Consider the following 27,762-nt stretch of genomic DNA (forward strand, 5'->3'; position numbering starts at 1 on the left):
AGATGCTAGTTGTGTACTGAAAGCATGTGTAGTGGTTATACTGTGTGAAATGGGGGGTGGGCAACCCAAGGTGGATGGGCAATATGCAGCCCCCCCCCCCACGCTGAGAGCATTTGATTCGCCCCACCATGCAAAAAAAAAAAAGAATGATGACAACAACACCAAACATTTTTCTTCCATAAATGTAGCCCTTTGAGGACTGAAATGGCCCCTGATTGGAAAAAGGTTGCCCACCCCAGCTGTAGCTAACGAGCTAAGGTTAGCCGCAAACCAAAACTAAAACAAATTGAAAAATCCCTCTGTGCATAATCTATGTGATGCATACAACGTGAAAGAAATAAATATAAAATATAACACGTACCTCTATGCGGACATCCAAGAATATATTCAAGTTTTGTTTGTATTCAAATAAAAGGCTCTTCTTGAACATGAGCAGCCGCATGACAGTTCAAAATGCTCTCTGGAACAACTTTGCATATTTGTCTTCCGCATTGTCTATTCTCGCAAGAATTTAGTAGGATTTGCTGAAAAGAAAAATAATGCAACATAACTAGTGGAAAAAAATTTTTCAAGGCGTTACTTGAAAAAGCGTGCCTTAGGGACAAAAAAAACCAAAAACAAAGCATACATTTCAAATATTTTGTGGAAAAAAATTATTATATAAAGGTTTATAATTACCAGAAAATAATATAAATACGGTCATTTTATAATAATGAAGTAAACAGTAAGTTTATAATACTTTGTGTAGAATGTAAGCAAGGAATCTTTATTCTCATAAAATGACAATTGCCAAGTATACTATATATATTATATATATATATTTTTTTTTTTCCTGCTTTTTATTTGAATTATTGTCAGCTTTTTAATCATAATGCATCTTCTTTCTGAACAATTTTATTAATTACAATTTCAAAAAAAAATTATATTCCAACTTCATTATACAAACATTTCATTTTTTAAATTTGACTATTACATCTTTGCTCTCGTAACAGTACTTTTTTTTTTTTAATTTTTAATTTTTACTCAATTTAATTTTAACTTTTAAAATGATTCCTCATGATTCCTCAGCTGTTGCTTTTTCTTTTCTTTTTTTTTCGGCCATCAATATCCTACTAAATCCTTGTGCGTTCTTTTTGGATTGTTTTCTCAATGTTCCTGGCCCCAGAAATTCCTGAATTGACATCCGTCGTCATGGAAGCGCAATAAAAAAATCATTTCAACGGCACTAGCTCGTAATCTGCATATAAAAATATATCGCAAAGGAACATTTTAACGCATCGGGTGTTGTTTTCATGCATCCCACAAACACACAACGCACGTTCACTTGAAAACATGCACACACACGTCAGGAAACCCGAGCCGCGTCCTTTTTTCCCCTCCATCCCACTTTCTTCTCCGTCTGCCAAAACACCGCAACTCCTTCCTGCGTTCTCGTCTGGCCCATTAAGAGCAATCACAGAGATAATTGCCCGTCTGATCAACTCTCGACGGGAGGCTTTTAGCCCACCGGCCAGCGAAAGAGGAGATGCAAGCGCGGCCGGAGGGATGGGAGGATAAACTGGTGGAGAGGGGAAGCAGGCGATGCGAGGGACACCGGGGTTTGGGCGGCGGCCTTACCAGGGAGCTTGGCAACAGACTGAGAAACCTGACCGGACCGGCGCAAAGATGTAGCAGCGAGGCTAAAAATACGACAACAAAGACAACTCCTTCTTCACACATACAGACGCACGCACACTCAGACTCAATGGACAAATGACCACCTGGCCCACCCTTTTGTTGGATCACACACTGTTGAAAAGGTTGTACGGTACTGCACGAAAGTCTGAGGCCACCAGCGATGATTATGATTTTGTGACAGAAAACAATTCTGAGGTATCCTGTGCGACAGTGGTGCAGATAAGCCATTGATGTTTTGTGGAGGATCTAGTTAAAAGTGAGGGTATTGTCGCAGGTTCACACATCCAATCCTTCAGGAACCAGGAAGTCGCCAGCGACTTTTGTGCAGTACCGTGCGTCCACCTCAGACAAATGAAATGTTGAAATGAATTGAGATTTCATTCAGACAGTGTGTGTGGGTCCCCTTTTGGGGCTCAAAATGTTCCAGAGGTGCTGCAAATGTACTGTGCAAAAGTCTGAAACCTCTCTGCCCATGAATGTGACTTCATAAAAAAGACGTTTTCAAGTGAGGGCACAGTTCCAGAATCCAGTGTCGGATTCCTCATGAAACAGGAAGTTTCCCGTGAGCCAACCCCAATACAATTTACCTCGGTGGCTCACAACTTTTGCGTTGTACCGTCCTTTTTTTCAAGTGTCACGTGTTCCAGAGGTGCTGCAAATGTACTGTGCAAAAGGCTACCACCAATAACTTGGGTTGAGGACCGATTCCGTTAGAAGGCATTCGCTGAGATTTTCTTGAGAGGTGGCACGTAGAAACCATCGGTAACGGGTCGAGGATCTCGTTAAAAAAAAGCAAGTACAGTGCCAGAATCCAGCTGTGATTTACCTTGGGGATCAACTTCATAGAAATAAGCTTAATAGCACTGAGATTCCATTCACACAGCGCGTGGTCCCCTTTTTCAGAGGCGTTGAAGTGTTCCAGGTGAGCTGCAAATATACTGGACAAAAGTCTGAAGCTATCACCGGTGACTTCTCTTAAGGACAGGTTCGGTTAAAAGCCATTTCTATGATATTTTCTAGAGGTGTGGCATGTAGAATCCATTGATTTTGGTGGCGGGTCGAGTTTACAAGTCCCAGTATCTATCGTCTGATCCTCCAGGAACCAGAAAGTTGCCTGTGACCTTCCCCAAATACCATTTGCCTTGGTGGCCTGCCACTTTTGCGCTGTACCGTTTGTCCACCTCATCCAAATGAGCTTAATGGCATTGACATTCCATTCAAATAGCGTCTGGTCTTTTTTCGGGTGTGTCAAAGCATTCCAGATGCGCTGCGATTGTCGGCACGTTTAAATCATCGGATCCTTTGCCTTTAGAACTTCAGTAGAAGCATCTACATTCCAATCCGGTACAACCGTGAGCTCCTGATCCAATCCGTGGTACGGGTATCGACCGCGGCGTTGGTAGATGGTTCGTTCATAAATAAATGTGTGTCAGACATCCCGAGGAGGCAGAAGAAGGAAGACGAGTTCAATTCTTCTTCAGGTTTAGCTTTTAGTTTCCAAGGCGAACAGGCACAGTAAAGCTTTTGGTCCCTCTCGAGCTGGAGAACAGGTGGCTGCATACAAGGTAGGTGAGCACAAATAATTGTTGGCGTCTCGTTGCCACCAATCCAGGCCTGTCATAGTGACTTCTCTACGGCCTTACTCATGGAGGAATGACCCGGGTTGGGGTTTGACGCAGAGATCTTGCGGCACACAGTGTTGGTGTTGCTGCACCTGCATCCGGGACGTGTGGCCCGGTCGTGGGCGCAGTGGCACATGGCGAGGCACAGCCGAGCAGGGGGGTAGCAGCAGAGGCAGGGCAGGCAAAGAGCCAGGAGGCCCATGGTACCCCAGCGGGCCAGGGCGTGGGCTGGGGCGCAGGAGCAAGGCCGGTCAGCGCAGTTGTCCTCATCGTCCTGCGCTGAACAGTGGTAGAAGAGGCCCTTGACACAGCACAGGCAGGTGCCGTACTCCACCGCACTCTCAGCTGAACACAGGCAGCGCTGCCCGCAGGCCCAGCAGGAGGGAAGGCGGCGCGGGGCACAGCACTCGTGGCATTTGCAGCGGGCACAGCGCTCGCAGATGAACTGGTGCCGGCCCAGCTCATCCTCGGCCAGGATTTTGCTCAGAGAGGAGTCGGACTTGAGTTCCCCTTTGGGTTGAGTGCGCACCACCGAGACCAAGCCGGAGTGCGAGGGCGTCAAGCCCGCCAGGAGCCTCTGATCCGAGCCGGCGCTGGTTCGGGACATGGAGGAGCTCACGGTACTGGAGCGGCTGATGCGGGACATGTGGGTGTGCTGCTGACTTTGACTGCGGGGCAGGCCGGTGTGCCTGGACGGCAGAGGGTGCTGCGAGTATATTCCATGTGGGTGTCGCTCGTCGTGGGCGTAGAAAAATCCAGACTGGGAAGCCAGTTCCAGCGCCACTGGCCGATCCACGTAGTCATTGTGGGCCCGGATGGCACGGATCTGGTCGAGCGACAGCACCGGGACCTGCTGGAGGTCCAACCCGTCCAGCTCCATCCTAAAAGAACGAGCGGGGTCCATGTCGTAGACCCACAGTAGGCGGTACCAGGGTGGGCGGCACCAGGCCGACACTCACGGGACATCAGATAAACCTGCAAACAAACGAGTCACACAACAAGAGAGTTTCAGTTAAACATAGGTTGAACATAGTTTGGTGTTCTGTTTTCATGTACTGTAAGTTTAACAAAACATCCCAACGTCATTGGATTTGGGATTGGACACATAAATGTAGGCCAGTGCTTTTGAAAATGTTTTGGCCAGAAGAGAGGGCTTTGTGTCCCTGCATAAATGATCGGTGAAGATGTCTGATAGATGCTCGGGAAAGGAAAATAAAGACAACAAGTGCAGGAAATGCACAGGCTGCAAAGTAGAGTCAATTGAATTAAAGCTCCAGATGAATGGATAAGCAGATATGGGAAAAGGCAGAAGTCTCGCATTAAAGACGATACTCTGCTGAGAGGACCAAAAAAAATACATAGAACGTACTTAAAACAAGACCAAAGTGTCTTTTTGCAGACAATGCAGGGAGCAGAGCCTGACTTGAACTTGAGGCCTTGAAGCCTGAGCGCCATAAAATTCACCGAGCCAAATTAGAGGTTTGGAGTTGCGTAAAAGTCAGGTTTAGAGTTTCGAGGGTTGAGGGTTTCAGGTTAAAGTTAGTCATTCAAGTTAGGATTATAACTTGAAGTCGAGGGTTAGGGTTGCAGGTTATGTTGTGTTATGTTCCACTTTAGGCTTCAAGTATCAAATGGACTACTGGTCGGACAATCACATGTTGCTCGTTGGGCAAAAGTTGACTTCTACATGTGACTTGTACTACTATCAATATTGTAAAATTCTTCTACTTAACTAACGATGCAGTCAGCCTTGCCTTCATATATCTGTTAACTACTAGTGGGTAGAAATTAACTCCTGCAATTTTTCCTCACTAGTTGTTCTGCTGGAATTCCAATGTGCAGAAATGTCATACGATAGTGGAGGACGGTGGTAGAAAAAACACAGTACTGCTCAAACGGCCTTCCTCCATACGAGCCTCCCTTCTCACATTACAAGACAAGCCAACAACATGTCACATGATCGTTAATGTGCTCGAGGGAGCGTTAATGATGATGATGATGATGCAACTGATTCGGAGAAGCAAGATATTCCCCAGCCATGCGTTTACAGTATTTGCCAATCGCTTGTCCACACTAAGGATGATTCATGGCAAATGTCTTGTGCCCGATAGCGGTTGTACAACTTCAGATTTCCTTTGAAGTTGATGATAAAAGTTGAGTCGAAGTCAAGTAGTCGCTGATGTAGGCTCGTGTGGCACGATTATATTTTTTATTTTCAATCTGTGTGCTTGCTGCTGTGTGAGCCAGGTAATGTTTGTACAAGTTGGCCAAACAAAAACCTGTCTTCGTTCTGGGCCCACCAAAGTTGTTCCTTCTACATGGTGGGAATTGGAAGTGTTTAGTTTGCAAATAATCAACTTTGTATGCAGTGGAATAATTCCACACTCTCCTTCCTCTTTTGAGAGTGCGGTCCAAAGAGTTGTTCAAGATCTTGCTTGAGTCGGGCATTTTTCCATTTTACTGGTCCTACCAAAGCTTCTCGGCCAGAAATAGAAGACAAGTGATGTCCACTGAAGTGACAGACTTATTTGATACTAGTCGATTTCACGCTCTGAAACATCATTGTGTAAAGTCGACTAGTCTGTACAACCCCCTAATACCGGCCTAATTTTTTTTTTTAAACTTTTGCCATCTCTGCACCGAGGTGACTCAATTGTAATGCGGATGCGGAAAACCTTAACGGAGGCCCTTGTGTTAGCAATGCGGTAACTTGAGCAAGGCTCTTATTGCGGAGCTGGGGGAGTATCAGTGTGACGAGACGGGTGGACCACCACACACACACGCACACAAAAGGATGCACTGTGAGGCTCTTGCTTCCAGTTTTTTTCACAACTCACGGGCCCCTTTATTCGGCGCGCCATCCAATGTAATCCCATGCGAGATTTGTATGAAAAATGTTGCTATCGGCTTCAGTGAAAAAAAATCTGCTCGCTCAAGGTCGGAAATGTGTTTCTTCCTTTGACTTCCGCTGAGTCTGGACGGTCGATGGGGCATTTTAATGGACCAAGCAAGCTCTTTCCGCGATGACCTCATGCAAGCAACCAAGCTATTTTCAAAAGCCACTGCAAGTGAGGGGAGGCGGGGTCTGAGGGGTGGGGGTCACTTCCTCGCATATGCCGTATTGTCTCCAAGAAGAAAATATGAGTTGAATTGTGATACATCTGTCGGACAAGACATTGGATGAAAATCCCTCGACGCAATCAACTACAATTTTTTGAAGTTCGGATTGGGATTTAGGCACTAAGACCCGGAGGCCTTCCTTCTTCGATGTCCTCCCGGCGGCAGCAGCAGCAGGATTGAATGACAATAAACTTGATGAGATACCGGATGTGCTGAATCTGACCGTGACGGAAAGACTGAAATAGACGCTGAAGACCAGGAGGGGTGCAGGGGCGGTCACAGGAAGGGGAGGGTCAGCCAATGACCGAGGGATCACGACGCTATTAATGATTTTTAAATAGAAATATGATGAAAGGCCGTCTGAGGGAAAGTTGGGGAGGAAGTTCCCATGGCACTGGGGTGGGGAAGCTTTTCAGTTTTGATAAAGTCCTCTGAGGGCTATGATAAACTGATAAAAAGTACCAAGAAACAAACATTTTTTATGCTCTGAGTCTCATGAGGAGACCCAAGAAAACCAAGAACCCATGTACTAAAAGACACAGGAGGATTGCCATTTTGGTTAGGAGCCGCCATTTTAGTTTTTTTTTTTTGGGGGGGGGGCTATTACGGTTCTAGTAGTATCCACTGAATATTTTAAAATTCAGCCCTTGAAGCACGTTTCACTTAGCAACATGACATTTGGTAGATGTTACCATGATTAGGTGACCTACAAAAAAGTCTCAAGAAGCAATGCCAGAAAAGACCCGAGGAAGCCATTTTGGTTTGGAGTCGCCACTTTTGGGGTCATATGAGTCATTTCCAGTGCCAGCCTACACTGGAATTTTCAAAGCCAGTTTGACTTAACATGAAATTTGGTAGGCATGTCCATCAGGAGTCGCTCGAACATGTGCCTGAAAAGACTTGAAGCAGCCAGGAAAAGCCCATCATAAATCTGATTGATTGATTATTTCAGAGGTGCTTCCCGATACTTTTTCCTCAGTAAAGTTGTCTTTTAGTGCAAATCGTACATTTCCTCAGCGCTGTGCTTGTACAGTGCATTAGTCAGAGCATTAGTGCTTCTGCTGTGGCGTTCAAAAAAAACTCCATTCATCCCCTCCCTTTCTCCATCATCCATTCATCTATTTCATCATCCAGCCACCCCCCCCCTCCCTCCCTCCCTCATTCCCTCTTCCGCCCGTGGCTGGCAATTCCTCCTACCACATGTCCGCTCCATCATCCACGCTCAGCCCCAAAAACGTCACTCCATCCCATCATCCATCAGCCCACCCCGCCGGAGATGGCTATCGACATTCTGCATCCGACCTTGAGGACAATCAATGGCAACCCCTGCAAGCGCGCCTCGCACGCACACGAACGGCCATTAAGGGGAGGACATGATTTTTGGTCCCCATGATGAGATAAAACCAGAATATATACACAAAGTTCAGTTGTAGAGGTTGTGATTTTTGGTCCCCACACCACAAACCGACACTTGGATGCGACTGTATAAACACACTTGGTGACAAAAAAACAATACCCATGCAAACTTCCCTTTTCGGGCCATGCTTTTAGTCCCTATGTGTCAACAAGTAGCCTTGATATTACTGTAATATGCCCAGATTATTGGTCTCCGCCTGACTGGCACTATGACATGACTGTCTTGTCAAACATTCAATTTTTGGTCCCCACACCATACAAGATATTGTCTTTAGATTTTGGTCCTCATTAAATGACAAATACCAAAACATACACACACAAACACTGCCATTATGACAGACCTGATTTTCTGTCACCGTGATGTGACTTTGTAAGCAAACTATTTTACCCACTAAGTAATGAGTTTTTAGTCCCCATGGTGCAGGAAATCCCCATGATGTGACCAGTTCTGGTGTTCATCACCTCATGGGAACCAAAGTGCAACCCCAAGCAACTTGATGTTGTGACAGTATAACCAGAGTTTTCTTGTCAACTAGTCCCAAACACCAGAAAACAAACAACCATGCCTCAAAAACCTTGAAAAAGTAATCTAGTTACTTGACTGATTACTTGACTTAAAAAGTAACTTATTGACTTTAATGATTGCCTTAACTTGAACTAATACTTGACTTTACTGATTACTAAAAGTAACTATAGATTACAGTTACTTTATCGGTTACATTCAGCAGATGCTGACATCCCCGCTTAACCTAAAATTGACAACCTGTTTTGCCAATAGTTAATTGGCAGTGTATTTTTGGCAGCAACTTTTTTTAATTAAAAATCAAATGAAGACGACCTTTTTTTACATACAAGTCATGTTTTGAAAAGAGTCTATGGATTTCACTTAACATTAACAGAAAAAAATAAATAAATTAAATTAAATAGTCCTTCTACACTTGACGGAACATGATTTATTTTGGGGGGGGCTTACATATTATTTTCTATATCTAGTTAATATTGTCATGGCAAAACGTAAAATTTCTAATGCATGTCACTTATAAATATCCTTCAATATTTTCAATATTTTCTTTTGCTCATACAAACTCAAAAGCAAAAATGCAAATCTTTCCTTGTCCTTCCTCCATATAAAATCTACACATGAGCACTTCCATCATGTGATTTGTGGTCCCCTACGCCTCCAGGGATCTCCAAATTGTGAATGTAAACTCCCTACAAAGTTCTGGGCACCTGATTTCTGCTCCCCACCACGTGCACATGAACTAAAGTAGTTTTCCAAAGGATCTACTTACCTCTGATTCGATTGAGATCCATTTTGCACATGTGCAGTTCGTCCTTATTGTCCTTTTATGCAAATTCTCCCCACATAAACTAATTTTAGATTACAAAATGCATCTGTCGTAACTCACTTCATAGGACACTGTACGCTCAATAAGTCCTTGTCATAGTTGATGTGAAAATAAGTCCTAAATGTCCATGTGTGCGTGCATGGAGGGAAAGAAAGGCTTCATAGATGCTCTCTATCAGCAGGATGTGCCCTCTTCCTCCTCCTCCTCTTCCTCCTCCTCTTCCCGGAGCTGGGATCCCTGCGCGTCCTCCTGAGGTCACCTCCCCCACCGCCGCCGCCGCCGCCTTCCTCCTCTTCTGAAAATCAGACGGCGTGCGAGCCTTCCGAGGATGCTGGCGAGCCGGCGAGTCGGAGATGAGGAAGAGGCGCGGGTTTCATGTTCGGGAGCGGGTTACAAAGTAAGAAAGGGCGTCAAAGTCAACAAGATGGGAGGCACAAATTGTTTGCAAAGAACTCTCTTCTTTTTCCCGCCCTGTTGTAGCACCCGCGTCCCTTCTCCAGAGATGAATGGCTGCGAGGGCTGCATGCTCTCTCGCGATCTCTCTCTCTCTCTCTCTCTCTCTCATACTAACACACTCACACTCCTCCCTCTCGACCCCCACCCTCTCCCATCACTGAATTCAAGCCACTTCATGCACGTGCACTCAAGTGGCCATCACGCACACCAAACTATTTGCAACAATGACTAGTCGAGTCCAAATCAGTGTGTACAGTTTGTCCGGACCCTTTCCCGGGTCTTGTTGCATGCTCTGCTTGTGTGTGTTGGCGCAAAAGGGGGTCGTTGTTTGGAGCTTTAGAATTACGTTACATGATATGGAAATGTGCTCTTTTAATTAACTTCCGTTAGCCCAGGTGTGGGCAAACTACGGCCCGGGGGCCACATGCGGCCCGTTAAACGTCTTAATCTGGCCCGCCAAACTTGGAAAAAAATTAAATGAATACACCTTGTTAATGTTTTATTTTCTAAATAGACATTTTGTTTGTAATGCTTTTCTTCACTTTCATTTAAAATGAAATGTATTGGGTTTTTTTCTCCCATGAGGTGCGCTTACCAAAACACGCCATCCATCTGCTCCTGCTTTGGCCCTTCTGTCAAATTTTAGAATTGTAGAATGAGATAAAATGAGAGATGAGAGAATAGTTGCAAAAAAGTTGAAACATGTTTGTCGTGCAATCAAATCGACCTTGTTTGAAAAGGATTTGCAAATCATTGTATTTTGTGTTTATTTCTTTTACATAGCGTTCCAACTTGACTGGGATTTGTCCAATTAGCAACTAAATTCTCAGCATATGGTGAAATTGTAATCAATTTTCTTTCCAGTCCTGAAATGAATTCCAACACGTTTGAACGTCCGTTTCGTGGCTTTTTTTTTTTTTCCCTTTGCCAGCTGCTTCGCCGGTCACACCCACACGCCCTCTAATTGCCGCTGATATGTGGGTGCGCAGATGAGTCGAGACAATGATCCATTAAGTGACCAGGCCTAGCTTGATTGGCTCCGGATGAAGCGCACCCTCCCTCCCCCTTGAAATAGCACCATTGGCTGTTGGCCAAGCGGCCATTTCCTGTGTCTGAGAGGAGCTCCAGCCACCGGGGCTCGAATGCATTTCCTGACTAAGAATAAAAGTTTTATTAATGAGCGGCAGTGCATCAGTGGCCGGCCCCACTCTTGCCTCGCTCATCAGGAAGGATGACGGGTGTGAAAATGCAAACACGGTCACAATATGAGGAAGGTTGGCCTCTATTTTGAAATCCTTCAAGCATAATCACACTTTATGCAAAGAGACATGAGGAACATTTTATTTATTTTTTGGGGGGAGGGGGGTGTAATTGCTTATTGGATACAAGGGTTGTTTGGGTGAGGGTAAAGGATGGTTAAGATGTTCTTGATCCTGTGCCTGAGTCCTGCTACTGAGCCACAATCTGGATTTCATTTTGCATGGTTAGTGTTTTTGGAGTTTGGGGGATCTTGGGGTTAGGCAACAGCGTGGTTGAGATTCTGTTCTCTTCCAGTTCCCAAATCATCCTCATGTCCATCCAAGCACACATTTGATTGCATTTCAGAGGCTTAGGGGTTAGGGCTTGAAATTTGTTTTGATTAGTGTAGAGGGTTAGCGTTGAGGGTTGGTGGGGTCAGAGATGATTGCGATACCTTTCCGTTCCTTTTCCAGTGCTTGAACCCTCCTTGTGTCTTTTCTCAGCCACACCCTTGATTTAGTTTCCGATGCTACGTGAACGTCCAGATGCTGCCTTGCATTCTTGGAGACCTTGGACCGAGTTTGGACTGGTTGCACGGAGTCCGCCACATTTCTCACGTAGAGGTGGTCAGACATGAAACTGTTTTTGCCAAACAAAGTTAGGGGACAGATTTAGATGTTGATGATTCTTTTAGTTGAGCCTACCTTGGATGACTATACGCATTCTTCCGCTTTTTGGGAAGGGGAGGTGCTTGTTCCGCCTTAACAGCCTTGGTTTTCTTCTTCTGTCCCGACTGGTTCTTCTTGGCGGCACGGCTGCCCGAATTCTGCTTTAATACTTCCATCTTTTTACTATCTTTGCTATCAAAGGCAGCCATTATTCGGCAGCTAAACCGAACACTGTGAGACAAAGACACCTTCCATTAGCCAGGAGATTCCGAAATTTGAATTTTTTTTACTTTGTACTTTCTCACTGGGGGCTGATGGCAAAGTGAGGCCACAGGTGGCTCATGCTGATGAACTGATGCTCCAGCACCTGGCGCGGCGTCATCCGTAGGGACGCGTCCAGATGGAACATCCCCTTCAACATGTCCACAAACATCATCTTATCGGCCGAGTACGCCACCTGGTCCGAGGGGTGTTTGGTGTAACACCACTGGAACTGCTGCAGCTGGAGAAAAGAAAACTCATGAGAACCTCTTGACGATTCTCTTTCCGCATTTTAGACCATACTTGTAGGAGGTGGTCAAGAGAGCTCAACTGGAGCTTCTTGGCCATCGTGACCGCAATTCCGGTTTCTTGCTGGTACGTTTCCGACGTCTGACGAGAGATGACATGAAGGTTAGACCTGACTTTGACTTATATATCAGACGTGACTGAAAAATCTGCAAGTTTGAAACTGGAAAATAAGAGACGGTCAACTTGAGTTCACGCCCAACTCTGGGGCGAAGTCTACGCAGCACTCCTGAACAGAACTCAAGGTCAGTTTAGTCCCACCCACCAGTAACACATGGAAAGGAGGGAGTCTACCTTAAGGCTCCAGAGCTTGCTTTCACTTTCCTGGAGAAAAAAGTGTTGAGTCTTTTTTCCAGAGACCAGAAGGCTGTCTGGAAAGGCCCCTTGAGTCTCTGTGATGTACATTATCTGGGCATACAATACAACAACGTCACCATGGAAACCTTTGACTTTAAAGGAAAACATGGCGTTATTTGATTACGACAATTCCAGTGGATAGCACAAAATAGTGCCACTAACTCCGAACATGTAACGATAACTTAAGCCTCCGACTGCAACCCTGACAATTTTCTCTACCCCATCCAAAGCACTTCAAGCCCTAAAGCAGGGGTGGGCAAACTTTTTGATTGATGGGCCCCAATGGATTCTAAAATTTGACAGAGGGCCAGGTGCAGATGGATGGAGTGTTTTGGTAACCTCTCCTCATCTGAGAAAATAAAATGATTTTAAATGAAAGTGAACAAAAGCATTACAACAATATATATGTCTTTGAAAAACACAGTAAAATAAAACATTAACAAGGTTTATTCATTTCATTTTTTTCAAGTTCAGCGGGCCGGACTAAAACTTTTAACGGGCCGCATGTGGCCCCCGGGCCGTAGTTGGCCCACGACTGCCCTAAATGCTTGTGACGATTTGGTTTAACCAAGTAGAGATCACAATTTACCATTTCATAGTCATTCCGGCCGGGAAAAATCAGTGTACCAGTGTACAAAAAAGCAGTCACGCAGCCCATGGACCAAATGTCGATTGCCTCGTTGTATGGCGCTCCCACGATGACTTCCGGAGACCTGAGAAAGGATCAACAAAGTCGAGTTGCCCCCTATGACAACCGGCAGAAAAAAACCTAAGAAACAACCAGTAAAACACCGGTAAGGACGGCTCTGAATGTAGGAGCCCGGTCTGGCGTCAGCGATGTCGTGCGTCAGGCCAAAGTCGATGACTTTGACGCGGTAGGGCTGCTGCCGATGGTTGATGAACATGATGTTCTCCAACTTGAGGTCGGCGTGAATCATCCGTGCACCCTTCAGGTGGTCCAGAGCCCTGGCGAGCTGATGGAGAAATATTGTAGAAAATGGACTCTTTTTTTTCAGTATCAGTCAGTTACAGATGTTAGTTGGACACCTGGGAACTCTTTTAAATTGTGGACCAAAAATGCATACTAAAAACAGTGCGGTCAACAATAACCCAATTATGGGTTAAAAAGGGGTCCGACTAATACTTGGGTCAAGATTGTAAACATCACCGACTGGACTCGACAGACCTGATGAACGATGGGTCGGATCTCCTTGACATGGAGAGGCTTGAAATGTCGCTCCTTCATAAAATCGAACAGACTTTTGTCTAGATATTCAAATTCCAGGCAAATGTAGCCCATGAAGCTGAAAGTGCTCATCCACTGGACCAGGTAACTCGTGTAGTTTTCCAGCATTTGGATCTTCTGTAGCGCCTCAATCTGCAGACATTCGCGTTATGGTTCCCAAACTTCAATCATCGCTGAAGTACAATATTTTATTCTGGTGGTTCTTAGAGAGCCACGTATTTTTTTTGGAACGTGTTGCGTTCTAACCTCAAACCTGGCCTGCACAGCAAAGTTTCCCTGGTTCCTGATCATCTTCACCGCCACCGTCTTGTTGGTGTCCGCCTTGCGACATTTGGCCACTTTACCGAAAGTACCCTCGCCCTTAACGGAGAGCACCTTGTAGCCGGCGAATGGCGAGTGAAGTCTGGCGCCAGGGCACAGGCGGTAGGCAGGTTCACCGGGGGAGACGTCCATCTTTGTTCGTACCACTTTCTCTCTTCATGTGGAAAGCATTTTGATGTGATTGTGTGTACAAACATCCTAAGAAATGGAGAGGAAGTGGCCTGGTTGTGCAAACGCAAGTGATCAAAGGTAGATAAGACAAAAAGTAAGCATTTTGTATTAAAGTGTGACATCGCTGTTATCTGGGCACATGAGTCATGTCATGATTCTGACATCATTTTGAGGGATTGTAATGCATTCGTTATATAAATAAATAATAGAATACAATTTAGCCACAAGCATTAACAAAAAAAACGGACAAATTTTATGAAGAAGGCTGGAGGGTCGAGGCCAGAATGGTTCAGAGATAGCGGCCAGAGGGCGGGGGACTGACCGGCAAAAAAGGGTCAAGTGCCCAGCTCTGAACATAAGATATACAACACAGAGCTCCAGTGGGCTAAAGCAACCCCCCCCCCCCCCCCCGCCTCGCCAGGAGCATGTGGGGCATGGTTTATAGGGCAAAAGCGGGTCGATAGGCCTGGCAGGCTTTGGATGGGGGAGGAAGGGTCAAAATGGTTTCAAGCTGAACTTGCTAACATTCAATTTTCTTTACGGCTTGTTTCATTCTCAAAACAGTAAAAGAAGGTGGCGAAGGATTAAGGATGAAGCTCTGATGCGTAGAGCTTCACTTTTCTCTCATATGACACTTTTTATTGTGCACATTCAAAGCCAGTCGGGATGGCTTTCATTTGTAGGAGAACGTCGAGTCGGGTGTAGTGACAAGCAGTCGATGGGGCAGCCAACAAGCCCTAGAGAGCTACCATGACCTCATTCCGCGCTCCACTGCCTGACCCTGAGAGGGAATGACGCCATCTGCTGTCCAAATCGCAACAGTGCAACCTTGTATTTTTGAGAGTCCAAATTCAACAAAAAACAGACTGAAAGAAGTTACTTTTGTTTAATTCCAAACACAGCAGCTGACAGATGTAACATAGCGTCGAAAACATATTAAAAACAAGTGACAATAAACAGATCGATAGCAGATTTGCTAAAGCGACAATCAGTTAATTTCGCTTAGCATATTGTTAGCACATGGCAGTTTCCACCAAGCATTACGGTTCTTGATTATCAGTATCTTTTTTTAAAAATGATTTATTGTTGTCCATTGCTAAGATTTACTGTCGTATCACCAAATAATTTAGCTTAGCCTACTGTTAGCGTGTAGCATGGTTTCCACCAAGCACATTGTTCTGTTTGATACATTATTTTTTTAGGATAGTTAGCATCTACTGAGGAATAAGTCGGGTAGACATCTATTTAGTGATCAAAGATTTTTATGCCACTATTTATGCCCCCAGGTATGAGTGTGCGCGCGGATGGTTGTTCGTCTCTGTGTGCCCTGCGATTGGCTGGCAACCAGTTCAGGGTGTCCCCCGTCTACTACCCGAAGATAGCTGGGATAGGCTCCAGCACCCCCCCCCCCCTGCGAGTCTGGTGAGGAGAGGCGGTACGGATGGATAATTGCAGTGGCACCATCAGAAAAACCGGGAATGATTAGTCAAGTTCTGGTGTTTTGTAAGGCCGTTTTATTGCTAATGAGTTAGCAACCCATGCTAACCAAGCTGTAGCACAGTTTCCAGTGGACAAAAAGTATTCACTACACTACAAACACACAAAGAAATAACAGTTGACATCATATTGTGCTTTAGAATCCATCTTAAAACTCCATAACCATAAGCAACTACATCCATGCACTTCTCCCCTTCATACCACCCTCAAATAAATCTGATTATACATGAGCGTCTGACAGCTAAGCAAAGCTCCCCATTTCTCTAAACCGTATCACAAGTATATATATTTAAATATTTACAGCGACAAATTCATCTTGTTTTGTGGGGGAACATCAATAAACTACTGCAAAAGCTAGGCAGTCTGCCAATAATTGGTCAATGCAAAAAAAATCTGAATTGGTGTATTAGTATAAAAAATAAAACATTAAGTGCTTTCCCACGTTTAAGCCATCCTACGGAATCGGTGGAGTGGACAGGACGGGTGATTTCCACATTGTTCTTGTCCCCTCATTCCTGTTGGGACAGACACGTTGTCATCATTAATGCGTGAACAGGTCGAATTACCTGCTGTAGCACTTTTTGGCCACCAAGTGGCGCCATTTCATTCGAAACAATGAATCCAAAATCTCAGGGTTTACATTCGGCAGATTGATATGGAAAGTATGCCCAGTCTAAGGCAGGGGAGATACATTCCAGACCGACCCGCAATAAGTAAAAAAACTGCAACATAGAGAGATAAATCCATATATTAACTTTTTGGACACTTTAAACACAATTAAACAAATGACTGTTATATGACAATGTCTCAAAACACAGACTTATCATATAGCATGTTGCTAATGCTACAGTACCCCTCTCGCCCCATTTTGTTACATACCCGTCTAATAACCTCTCCGGATCTTTCAATGACGATGGTCTTGTCTTCACTGTAAGGCGAGCTCGTGGTCCCCTCGTAGTCGTCACCCAGCAGGCCGAGGATGGGGTACTGGTTCCTGTACCTGTAGTCATGTTGAAGACCAGAAATCATAAGGTAAGATTTTTTTGGAACAGATGAATGAATGAGTGGTCATGTGTGTTTGTTTGTTTGTTGTTGTTTTTTAATGGTGTAGCGTACCTTTTGGTGATGACAGTCTTAGTGGTCTTGGAGTTGTCGTTTCTGGTTCTGTCCATCATCAGCTTCCGGATCTCCTTCAAGTAAGTCAAGAATGTGCCAATTAATGACCAGTACACTCAAAATTCTGTCAGTGGGAAACTCTAATCAGGTTTTTGTTTTTTTAACCAATAATTCTCGGTCAGTGTTCTTGACGAAACCAAATCATGTTTCACTTCTGATTTACCAAAGTATGTAATGTTACAGACCTCCTCCTGTCTGGTGATGGTGGTCTGCCGCTGCTCCAGCATGGCAAGTAGCTCCGAGATCTTCAACTGGAGGGTCTTCTCTGACGCAGAAGACGTTCTCTCGGTGGTGATCTCTGTCTGGAGCCTCGTAATCTGAGTCTGGAAAGATAGAGAAGCACAAAAATGGGTGAGCTTTCCTTTTCCCAGTCAAGTAAAACCAACATTGATCGAATGGAGGGTGAAGTGTCCGCACCCTTGGAATAGCCTGCCTGTGGCGTTTTGTTTTATGAGTTAGCATTAAGCTAATAGTCTTTGGTCAGATTAATTGATATGGTTTGGTTCAACATTTTGGTTCTGAATATTAAAAAGCGTGTTGGCTGCATCTCAATGGCGGTCCGTAAGAGGCAGATTCACCCGCAGCCGTAGGATCTCTTTCTCCTTCTCCTCTTTCATGATGTCGAGCTGCTCGTTGAACTGCCGCGACAGCTCCTCGGTCTTGATGTGCAGCGTGCTGCTGTTGGATTGGCCTAATTGCTGCAACACGGAGGACGGAAACGTGAACGCGGTCAGATACTTTTGGGTTCAAGTGAGAAGCGAGCGAGGGTGGTCGGCTACCTTCTGTCGGAGCATTTCATTCTCCTTCTCCAGAGCCCGTATGCGTCCCTCCAACTCCCGCGTACGGAATTCACGGCTCGAGTCGGTGTTACGGACGCTCATCAGCTGGCTCTCCAAAGAACGCTGGGAGGCGGTGGCTTCCTTCAGCGACACCTGGGCGCGCAAGATGGGTAGTTGGGAGATAATTCGATTGAACCTTTAGCCATCAAGGAAGCGATGTAATAATTGATTCTCGTGCCAGCCCTGGTGCAAAGACATCTTTTGGGTTCCGAGCTTCTTCGTACCTGAAGCTGTCTGTTGTTTTCGCGAACCGCTTCCAACAGGCTGTCGTACTGGTGAGCCTGATCCACTTTGAAGGCCAGATCTCGCTCCAGCGCCTCCTTTTCACCCTCCAGACGCTGGAAAACATATTCCCGTGCAACTTACCAATAGTGTGCCTAATATTAAAATGGGCGAGTGCTGAAGTGCTGCTGCTGTTACCCGCAGGTCGTCGGACATGTGGAGGAGTTCCTCTCTCAGGCTGCTGAAGGTGGACAGCAGCAGACGCATGCTCTTATCCGCAGTCAGGCGAGTCTATGCTCGCACACACACACACACACGCACACAAAGTCGTTAACAGTTTGCCCGAGTCTGATCCCAGCGTGGGATTCTTGATAACTGACCTGCAGCAGGTAACGAATTTGCTGTTTGGTCAGTTCGGTGGCTCCTTTAGGCAGCATCTCCTCAACATCTTCCACCTAAACACACACATTATTATTAATATCAATGTGTTCAATTGGACAATAGATAACGTGATACATTAACTTGGAATGGCGCAAAACGCACCTGGTCAACACTGAGATCCACTTTCCTGTCACACAAAATGGAGAAAGCAAAGAAAAAGAACTTGTCATTTTCTGCACGTGCAAATTGCACCAATTTGGTTGAATGGCTCATAGACGTTTTCAGTCCGACTGAGGGAAAGCTTGAGTGCATTTGCGACGTAGTTGTTGGGTATGCGAGTAGTGCGCTCCACTTACTGTCCTCTGATCTTGGACACATGCTCGGAGATGCAGGAGTGGATGTCGCAGTTCTTCCTGTAGACGTCAGCCAGCAACGCGGCGAAGTAGCGCGTGTCCATCTTGGTGGCCTCGCTCAGGTCGGTCTTCACCTCCGTCCGGGAGATCTTCTCAATGGCCGGTGGCGGCCTCTGCTGTATCACGTTGACAATCTCCACCTCCTCCACTTCCACCGCCTCCTCATCTTCATCCTGGAGGCACAGCGTCGATGTCTTAGATGGAGCACTACGCTCACGTTAGCGTCACAATCGAGGCATCACGGTTCAGCGTTTGCGACCCTGCTTGCATCGTGTGTTCTTTTTTTTTTCATGGAGCACACCTACCTGCAAAGCAATCTCTTTTTATTTTTTTTTATGGGTATTGAGAGCTTTTTACATTCCGTCATTTTGAAAGCATCTGACGGGGAGGAAGATCCAAGTTTTATTTTCCAGTCACACTCAATAAAGCAAACGGCTACGCAACCTCATCTTCGGTGGGCAGATTTAAATTAGACAATATCATCCAAAGCGCTTAGCCTCACCGGGGACACGGCGAGCTGGACCCGATCTCAGCTGGCTTCAGGTAATAGGCGGGGCACGACCTGAATTGGTTGCCAGACAATTTAGAGTGAATGAATCTACCATCGCAGAGCTCTTTGATAATCCCCAAAAATTGGTTGCTTTTCATTTTTGGTACACATTAACACAATACAACATCATTCAAAAATAATTTTAAATACATTTTAAATTTAAATTTTTTCAGTTCAAATGTGTTGAAAAGTGTGTGGGATGGGATCAAAATTGTTTTCTTTAAATAATATTATGGTCTGTATGACAAGCCCAAACACACCCGCCACCACAATTTTCTTATCTGAAGCCGTCTTTGTCAATGTTGCATTACCTGTTATCTGCTGTCATGCCATGCAACTTAACTCTCTCCAAACATCCAGCTGTCACTCTGTCTTTTGTGAGTTGACTCCTGACGTCATCATTGACTTGGCGCGCCGCAAATGTGATGGATATGGGAATAAGGTGTTTTGCAAGTTTTTGTTTTGCATTTCCGTGTTGTTGTTCAGACTCTAAGACCAGTTTGTCAGATTCACTCTTGTCTGTAATATCCTACATTCATATTTATTTGGCAATCCAAAAATGAGAGGGAGTTATTTTGTAATCCCTTTTTTTCAACCCCCCCCCAACCCCCCAAAAAAAATGACTTTGGGGCATGTCCCGATACTTTTGCTTCTACACTTCTCACATTGGGCGTTGAAGTCATCGCTTCATAAATACCTGCGGAATTGCTCCGGCAGATTCCACAAAGGCTCGAGGGAATATTAAGAAACTGGCATGACAGTGACAAAAAATAAATAAAATAAAATAAATAGAGGATATAAAGCCCACAGTGTTTACATTTGGCTTTTCAGAAGATAATCTCCTCAATTTTTCGGGTTACGTCTAAAAACATTTGGCGAATAGAAGAAAGATCTTTTTAGCAATTCCATGTGACTACTAGTACTTCATATTTCATATGCCGTGGCTTCAGTTAAAGCATTCCACGATAAGGACAATAGTAAAAGTTAACGCTTCTGTCAATTAAAGTTAAAACCTGCATGAGGTATCACATGGGTGTGTCAACGCATGCCAGTCATTCCTGCACCGAAAGCGAGCAAAGGCGGCTCAAAAACCGGTCGGGGACCGTCGGCTGTTCCCATCTTGACAGTTGGACGAGGATGCAGAAAATCCTTTCTTAAAACTGCAGCGGTGTCTTGCCTAAGCTTGGAATTCACTTTACTTGGATGAAATCACTTTTGCCCATAGAAATGAACTGGAATGCTGTAAAGCCTTGAAAAAATTATGTTTTTCATTTTTTAAAAATTGCACTCTTAGAAATTCAAAGTATAAAAACATGATGAAAGAGAATGTAAAGAAACAAATTCAAAATACTCCACTTTATTTTAGGTCCATTTAAGTCCACAATAGGTCACACGGGACAGAGTTGGCAGTGTTGATTGTCAGCCAACACCAGAAAGTCCTTGGCTAGCTTTTTCAATTTGCAGATAACCAGCAGACGCTAAATTCCAAAGACACGGCTGCGCTTACGATGAAAAACAAATTTCTGCAAAATAGCTGCCGTGGCGGTGGCCGCTCATGAACTCAACAGCAATGGGGGGAGCTGCCGATATGCGGGAATGTCCTTAATCATCCAAACATTAGTTTGAGTTTGAAACAACATAAAATGACTATCAGGGAGGAATGTAAACATTTTGGGGGGGGGACGACAGAAGCAGCCGCTAACTTTAGAGAATCAATGGTTTTTTTTCAAGGGCCAAATTGTTTTAAAAAAGTAAACAGAAATTGTTGTTTTAATGTCTTAACTTGCAAGGATAGTTAAAATATGGAAAAAGAGTCGTACACTTCTGAGAATTTTTCTTTTTGGAAAAACATTTAAAATGTGTGAGATGAGTGACTATTTATGGGGTAAAAGTCTTCTCGTTACTCGAATCGTCGCATATGTTTGCAAAGAACTAGTAATCTTGGAGTAATTTTACATGCTTTGACAAGTGCTGCTTTGTATAACTTAAGCGCTTTGTGTTTTCTTTTTTGGATGAGGAAAAGTGAGTCAACTATTCGAAAGCAGGCATTTATCACTGAAAGAAAATTCAATTTCATTCTAAAAAAAACAAAGACTGACAAAAGAGGCAGTGTTTTCTCCATAACAACCTCTCAGGTTACAATCAACGAGCCACTGTGTCACACACTGACCTACATCGCCATTGATGTGCACACACACGCATACACTTAATACTCTCAGTCTTTTAGTGTGTTGCTTTCATAGCCACCTGATCTTTTAATGGACAATTATTTTATTTCTTTTTTTTTAAATCATCATTGAGCATTGGTTTCATTTCCACAGCAAAAAAACACAAAAAGCTTCAATTCTGCATGACAACAACGCAACAGTCTCTCAAAGGTGGCCTATAATTAATTAAGTCTGAATGCTGCGCATTCCCTGCAGCGGTGAGCTGCAACGCCTCGGCAGAGGGAACCACTAAAATGTTGCTTATCACCTTCCCAGAATACCGCAGTCAGTGCTACCGCGGAAAGTTTCCGTCCTGGTGGCGTTAATTGTGTCTGTCAGCAGTCGCTTACTGTTGACTGTTATTTTGCTAAATCACATCCAAACTGAAGCTAGCGAGCGATAAAGTGTAGCGGAAAACACACAGGCTATTCGATTAATCGATAGCTTTCGATGCACCCTGACATGAATGTCTCTCTCTTTTGTTTTTCCCACGACTTCCTTTCATGACTTCATAACTCGTGTGCATCTAATACAGTAAATGCTGAATCAGCTTTTTTGGAAAAGGGACGACGTGACTAAGCGTTGACTTTTTGCATCCGGTCATCAATTTGCCCTCGACAATTCACGTACATGAGACAACAACGCAACTTCGATATCAGTCTTTGGATCAAGTGTTTTGTCACTTTCATGGAAAAGCCTCTCGGGTGCTTCCAAGGAAATGTCGAAGTCGTTAAGTAAGTGCCCCGACAGTAAATCACTTGCATTGTGGCCACGCCCGTCTTATGCGTGACGCTGCAGGTTTACATTCCGCGAAATGTACCCACCCACAGCAAAAACGTGTGGGAAGTGGCCCCGGACACGCCTTTGGAGCTACGCACACACACACACACACACACACACACACCTGCTTTGTCACACATGCTTTGAGCTGCGAACACATGCTCATGTGCTTTTTGAGCTGATGGGTGCGTCTGCGCACACACAGACTCACGCACTCCCGTACGAGCTTCAATTTTGTTAACAAGCTAACCAAGTGCTGGACCAAGCGCCGGCCAGTTGAATAAACTAACAGATCATTTATGCCGTAATTCTCCAAATATTGGCCTGAGCTCTCACAAATATGTTGCCCGCATGAATTGTCCACTTGGATAAATATTTATTTTTTTAAACAATACTGACTAAATAGTCGACGTGTGACCACAACACAAACAACCTGAAGAGCTCAGGTGACATCTGTAAAGCTGACACAGGCTTAATGAGACCAGAGGTCTGCAGAACCTCAATCACAATATTTTATCCATTTTGTGATCATATTTTTGATTGAGCAAATCAGATTTATATTATTCTTAATTTTATGTCCGTTTTACATCTCTGTGCTGCATAGGCTCAATGTGCAAACATTTTTAATGTACCACATAAAAAATGTTTTTTTTTTAAGCAGAGATGGGCATCATCGGTTCCCGTCAGTATTTCAGACCGTCTTTTGCCGGAGCCAAATAAAGAAAAAAATCAAATTAAAACTGACACTCACACATTGTGTTGACTGATGAAACAAAAACAGTGGCGTACAACACGTTTTTTTGGGTTTTTTTTGCGTGTCAGCTGCACCTGCTTCTGACGCGACTCCTGTAAGTGCGTTCCCGAAGCGGTTTGGCTGATTCGGACCAACTAGGCGAGCCTGAAATCCTGCCGAGAACTCAAAGATTGACTGACAAATTCCCACCTCTTGATTTTTTTTTTTCTATTTTTACTTGTATCTTGTCTAAATATCAGACAAGAAGCTATTTAGCTTTATATTTTTAGAAAACGCGTCCTCATCTAAACGAGCATGCATAATTTAGTTTCAAGTTTCACGTCTGACATAATGATTTTTGGCGCCGAGTAATAACTCGTCACTTTTGCAGAAGTAATTCCACTTGAAATTTAACTCCTACGACAACCTGTCGTGACAAGTTTTAAGCTGTATGCCTCGCAAGAATGTAATGTTACCTTCAAGAGAATGTTTATTTGAATTTTAATCGCAAGCTACTGAACACAAAAGTAAAGCAAACAAAAGCCAAAAGCTTTCATCTGCAAAGGACACATATTTGTGCGCTTGCCAGACGGACGGCTGCTTCCCAGAGATTTCCCACCCGGGTGGGGAAGCTAAAAGTGGTGTTTTTGTGTGTGCGCCTTGCCTCCTCCTCCTCCTCATCCTCTTCCTCTTCCACACTGGGCTCGGGGGTCCTCGCGGGACTGGAGGACAGACTGAACCCTGAGGATGAGTTCCTGCTCACGCTCTGAGACGAGAGGAAGAAAGAGCCGTGTTCATGGAAAGCCGTGCCCGCCGGCGACCTTTAACCCGCCCTTTGCCACCCACCCGAATAATGCATCTTTGTACTCCTGTTTGAGGAACATGCGGAATGTCAGTCGGGTGCTTTCGGCTGGATCGGACTCGCGACTAAAAGCGCTTCTGTTAAATTTAGCAACCGGAACCGTTTTCCTGTTCTTTGGGTGCCCCTCTTTAAATATGATTTGCCTCAAACAGCTCAACGCTAACAGCCGTGCACGTTGCTGACATCCGCGTTACATGACGAGTCTTTGATCCCTCAGCGGCAGGCAATAAAAAGTTGAACAATGTCACTGCCTACAAACAAACACCTTTTTTTTTTCTTGTCGTAAAAATTTGTAAAAAATCTTCCTAGCACAATCGCTTTGCAAGCTCACCTGGCAGGTTGGAGCCAATAATGTGACGGTATGTGCACTATGCCACGTTACTGTGTTGTTGTATAAGTGACTTTCGTTCTGTTTATGAAGCTGAACACCTTTAAAAAAAAAACAACAAAAAAAAACAATGGAAACTTGTCTTACCAGAAAATGACTGTAACGACATTACTGGTGTCTGTCTTTCACAAAAAGCTCCTGTTTGTTTGTATACTTGGAGTAACTAATTTGACAGTATCTCCAATTTAATTTAAATCAAGTGGATGTCGAAATATTTACTCTTATTTTATTTTTTTATTTTTTTTTAATTCATGTCAAGTGAATTTGTACAAGGTCAACTTTGCAACATTTTTTGTTGCCTTTTGCTTGGCTACACACATTTGGGTTAGCATTTATCAACTGCACAGATGATGATTTAAGTTACAGTAGAGGGGCCAACAATTTTTAGGAATAAGGCCAAAGAGTCGAGACCGGAATCGTACTGAGATAGCGTCCGGGGGACTGACCGACAAAAAAGTGTCAAGTGTGTGCTAATATCTTTTAGCTTCGCTAAGCGCGCCACCTCATATGACCTTTGACCACAGCAATCGTACTTGTGTTAACGGCGTCGAATGAAAGAATGTGTTTTTTTTTTTGTTTTGTTTTTTTTCAACTTCAGGGTGTGCCGCGTTGGCAGCCGGGTGGGCGGGGTGTGGCGCTTGCTCGCTTTCTGACAATTCCGCCTGGAGTTACTCAAACAGGAGAACAAATGTTTGGTCTTGAAAATTGAAAGAGGAGCCAGGGGAAACCCTCGTGTTACCAAAAAAATATATATATATTATACAACAGAAGCGTCCAAATGAAACCAATGCACAGAAAGTGGAAGTATTATTTTTGAAAGGTTAGTGAAGTGACTCTGGGAGCACATGCAGGAACTTTAGTATATCCTAGGAGGACTGAATTCCGGTGAAGAAGTATCCCCAAAACTCACCAAATAGCAGCACCCTTGGAAAGTTAGCCCTCTGACACCATTTTCAGCAATTAACCCAAAATAAGGACGACATGTCTATCAAAATTGGAAATATAGAAAACTGTCAAGGACGCATGTGGGAAACTGAGCAGCCATTTTGGGATGAATTCCCGAGCTCAAATGTTAGAAAAAAAATTCCATCCCCCAATGTCAGTTTCACTGATCGGGTTGAACGCTATCGCAACAAAGCACACGAAAAAGTCTCGAGCACCCAAATTGAACAGAAAGTCAGCCATTTTGGTTCAGAGTCGCCATTTCCCAACACTTGTACTTCGACCTACTCCAACTTAATAATTTTCTCACATGAGCTCCAATTGGAAGCAGATATCCTAGATCGATGTTTTATTTTTATTATTATTCCATTCATTCACCGGATGGTGTGAAGAGGACACAACACATACGCGAGAGTAACAAGTCACTCATCCAACATGATGACAAACGATTGCTCGCGATAGGCCCGCGAGAAGTCGGGGCAGCTGTCAAGTCACGCCACATGCACATGCAAACACTCTTGCATCATGCATCATCTCGCCCAAAAATACACACAGTCCACCTTTTCCTAGCATGCAAAGAAGGAGCTGGAATATGACGATGCAGCCAATGAAACAGGACGTCCTGACAATCATGATACATGCTGCTCACAGTGCACACGCCCACAATCATAGCATTGCAAAATTAACACACATCATCGCTTGGGTTTGATTTATGCAACGTTGCAACCTCCAAGTAAGTAGCACGTAGACATTCCTAAATCAACTTCAGGTAAAATGAGCTGTTCAGCACTAATACTAAATTACTAAAACATGAACAATGTACATTAAAATATGAAGTCCTTGATATCCATGTACTAGTACATTCTTTGTTCGAACTAATAAGACAAGGGCGCACACGAGCAGAAAAACTCTTACTATCCCCCCCACTACGGTATGATGTATGTAAGTCAGACAATTTTGGTATAGTAGGGAAACAACACGTTACTAGTGATGAAAAACGGTGCACTAGTAGACAACTGCATGCCTCTCATATTACACGTGACAAAATTCTCCTAGTTAATATCTCGACTTGAGTTTTACTAATAGATCTAGTAACACACAGAAGTAAACGAGTGCACATTTTTTGCCTCACTAGTGACTATGCAAAGGTTCTACTAGTGTGCAGAAATTCCATACAGTAGTAGGCAGTACTGTCCCCACAAATTCACGAGTAATTGACGCCCCTTCATAAAAAAGTTGACTTCAGATGTGACAAGATGGTGGTGAAGCACTACTTTTGTCTGAATGAAGCTTCTCAACTCATTTCAACATACAGTAGTAACTCTGCACAAATAGACCAGCAAAGCACTACTTTTGTCTGAATGAAGCTTCTCGACTCACTCGAACATAGTTCCTTGATATTCAAGTTAATCACTCAGTAAATAACAGATTGAGGAAAAACTGCACGAATTGATATCTGGGCACTATTAGTACTACTAGTTAAATTCTCGATATTGACTAGTAGAATTTTGCACGGGTAGTATCAGTAGCGCACAGTTTTGCCTAACTAGTACAAGCCTTTAGTCCTACCACTATGCCAAAGTTGTTCTTCCGGTATGAACAAAGAGTGTACAAGTACATGGACAATAAACTGGCTAGCAAAGACATGGACTAAAGACTCAAGAATTATTTTCTTTGTCAACAGTTCAACAACGTGTTTCTAGAAGCTGGCAGTAGAGAAGTAACGCGTGTTGCGTTCACGGACCGCGGACCTCACCGTGTTTTGTTGGAACAGGAGCTCTGAGTCCAGGCTGCTGACGCTGACCCGAGGGACGCCCTGTAGGTAGACGGGCGACATCACCTGCTGCATGACGGTCGGCTGCTGCACCAGAACGTAGGACTGCTGCTGCACGCTCGGCTGCATCGGCACCAGGTAGCGCAGCGTGTTGTAGTTGCCGCCGTTGACGGCGTACTGGAGCGGGGAGGCCGAGCGGGCTGTCGTGGTCAGCACCGTGCCACTGCTCACCGGCTCGGGCGAGGCCACGTTCATGGTCCGATAGGTGGAGGTGGTCGTGGTGGTCTTCTGGTTCTGGACGGACATTGTTGTGGAGATACGGGCAAAAAAAGTTTGAAAGAAGTTGCGAACGTGTATAAAAGAAACTAGTTCCTGCTGTTGTTTTCCTCCCCGCAGAGGAGAGGTGAGTCCTCCGATGTTACTTCCTCCTCTGCCTGGTTGCACTCGGGAGGAAAGTCCGGTTAGTAGAGTCGCTTTCGGGGGTGGGGTGGAGGAGTCAGTGCCGCGGGGGGAGGTGTTCTTGCTCGGCACACAAATGTCGTCGTTGCTTCTGTGGAGGTGGGCGGACCCGAGAGAAAGTTTTAACAAGCTGATTTATGGTCAGCAGTTCCAGCATTTATTCGCGATCAGTGTTTGTTAGGATTCTTTGGTATACTTTAAGGTGCTTAAGCTTACTCGTACTAATAATGTTATACAATCTTAGGTACTATCAATAATGAACAGATGTCAACTAGTGCGCAATTTGTCCTCACTAGTAACAGGTTTTCCAAAGAAAATGCCAAAGTGGTC

The 27,762-nt window shown here is 44.4% G+C and overlaps 4 protein-coding genes and 1 long non-coding RNA gene across 7 annotated transcripts in view; 1 reads left to right on the plus strand and 4 right to left on the minus strand.

Moving 5' to 3' along the window:
* LOC148320413 (uncharacterized) overlaps positions 1 to 10,023 on the plus strand; it is a 41,260-nt gene extending 31,237 nt beyond the window's left edge. For both annotated transcript variants that reach the window (XR_015839660.1, XR_015839659.1), the window contains exon 5: positions 9,366 to 10,023. This is a non-coding gene — a long non-coding RNA (uncharacterized LOC148320413). The remainder of the gene's footprint in view (positions 1 to 9,365) is intronic.
* LOC148320414 (protein sprouty homolog 3) lies at positions 2,043 to 9,677 on the minus strand. Its single transcript, XM_088280486.1, has 2 exons — positions 9,128 to 9,677; positions 2,043 to 4,274 (listed from the first exon to the last, which is right to left on the minus strand). Exon 2 carries the CDS (start codon positions 4,201 to 4,203, stop codon positions 3,295 to 3,297), a length of 909 nt encoding a protein of 302 aa, XP_088136612.1. The 5' UTR covers positions 4,204 to 4,274; positions 9,128 to 9,677; the 3' UTR covers positions 2,043 to 3,294.
* Positions 10,024 to 11,292: 1,269 nt separating the features above from the next.
* On the minus strand, positions 11,293 to 11,813 carry LOC148320415 (uncharacterized). The gene is made up of 2 exons (XM_088280254.1): positions 11,584 to 11,813; positions 11,293 to 11,518 (listed from the first exon to the last, which is right to left on the minus strand). Exons 1-2 carry the CDS (start codon positions 11,754 to 11,756, stop codon positions 11,293 to 11,295), a joined length of 399 nt encoding a protein of 132 aa, XP_088136380.1. The 5' UTR covers positions 11,757 to 11,813.
* Positions 11,814 to 12,169: 356 nt separating this feature from the next.
* Positions 12,170 to 14,507, minus strand: LOC148320416 (homeodomain-interacting protein kinase 1-like). Its single transcript, XM_088279921.1, has 4 exons — positions 13,964 to 14,507; positions 13,658 to 13,849; positions 13,264 to 13,445; positions 12,170 to 13,184 (listed from the first exon to the last, which is right to left on the minus strand). The coding sequence occupies exons 1-4, from the start codon at positions 14,168 to 14,170 to the stop codon at positions 12,908 to 12,910; spliced, it is 858 nt and encodes a 285-aa protein (XP_088136047.1). The 5' UTR covers positions 14,171 to 14,507; the 3' UTR covers positions 12,170 to 12,907.
* Positions 14,508 to 15,700: 1,193 nt separating this feature from the next.
* Positions 15,701 to 27,479, minus strand: pof1b (POF1B actin binding protein). Of its 2 annotated transcripts, XM_088279958.1 has the most exons (13): positions 26,956 to 27,479; positions 23,672 to 23,773; positions 18,681 to 18,910; positions 18,487 to 18,511; positions 18,324 to 18,398; positions 18,142 to 18,234; positions 17,946 to 18,059; positions 17,662 to 17,814; positions 17,461 to 17,580; positions 17,068 to 17,205; positions 16,823 to 16,896; positions 16,586 to 16,706; positions 15,701 to 16,221 (listed from the first exon to the last, which is right to left on the minus strand). In XM_088279958.1, exons 1-13 carry the CDS (start codon positions 27,277 to 27,279, stop codon positions 16,216 to 16,218), a joined length of 1,575 nt encoding a protein of 524 aa, XP_088136084.1. In that variant the 5' UTR covers positions 27,280 to 27,479; the 3' UTR covers positions 15,701 to 16,215. The 2 variants fall into 2 exon arrangements, with proteins under 2 accessions (XP_088136084.1, XP_088136085.1); XM_088279959.1 differs by lacking the exon at positions 23,672 to 23,773 and having other exon boundaries at positions 26,956 to 27,474.
* Positions 27,480 to 27,762: the final 283 nt, after the last annotated feature.

The sequence above is a fragment of the Idiotropiscis lumnitzeri genome, chromosome 17, assembly GCF_059441095.1.
Source record: "Idiotropiscis lumnitzeri isolate Australia: NSW breed Sydney's pygmy pipehorse chromosome 17, RoL_Ilum_1.0, whole genome shotgun sequence".
Classification (NCBI taxonomy): Eukaryota; Metazoa; Chordata; class Actinopteri; order Syngnathiformes; family Syngnathidae; genus Idiotropiscis; species Idiotropiscis lumnitzeri.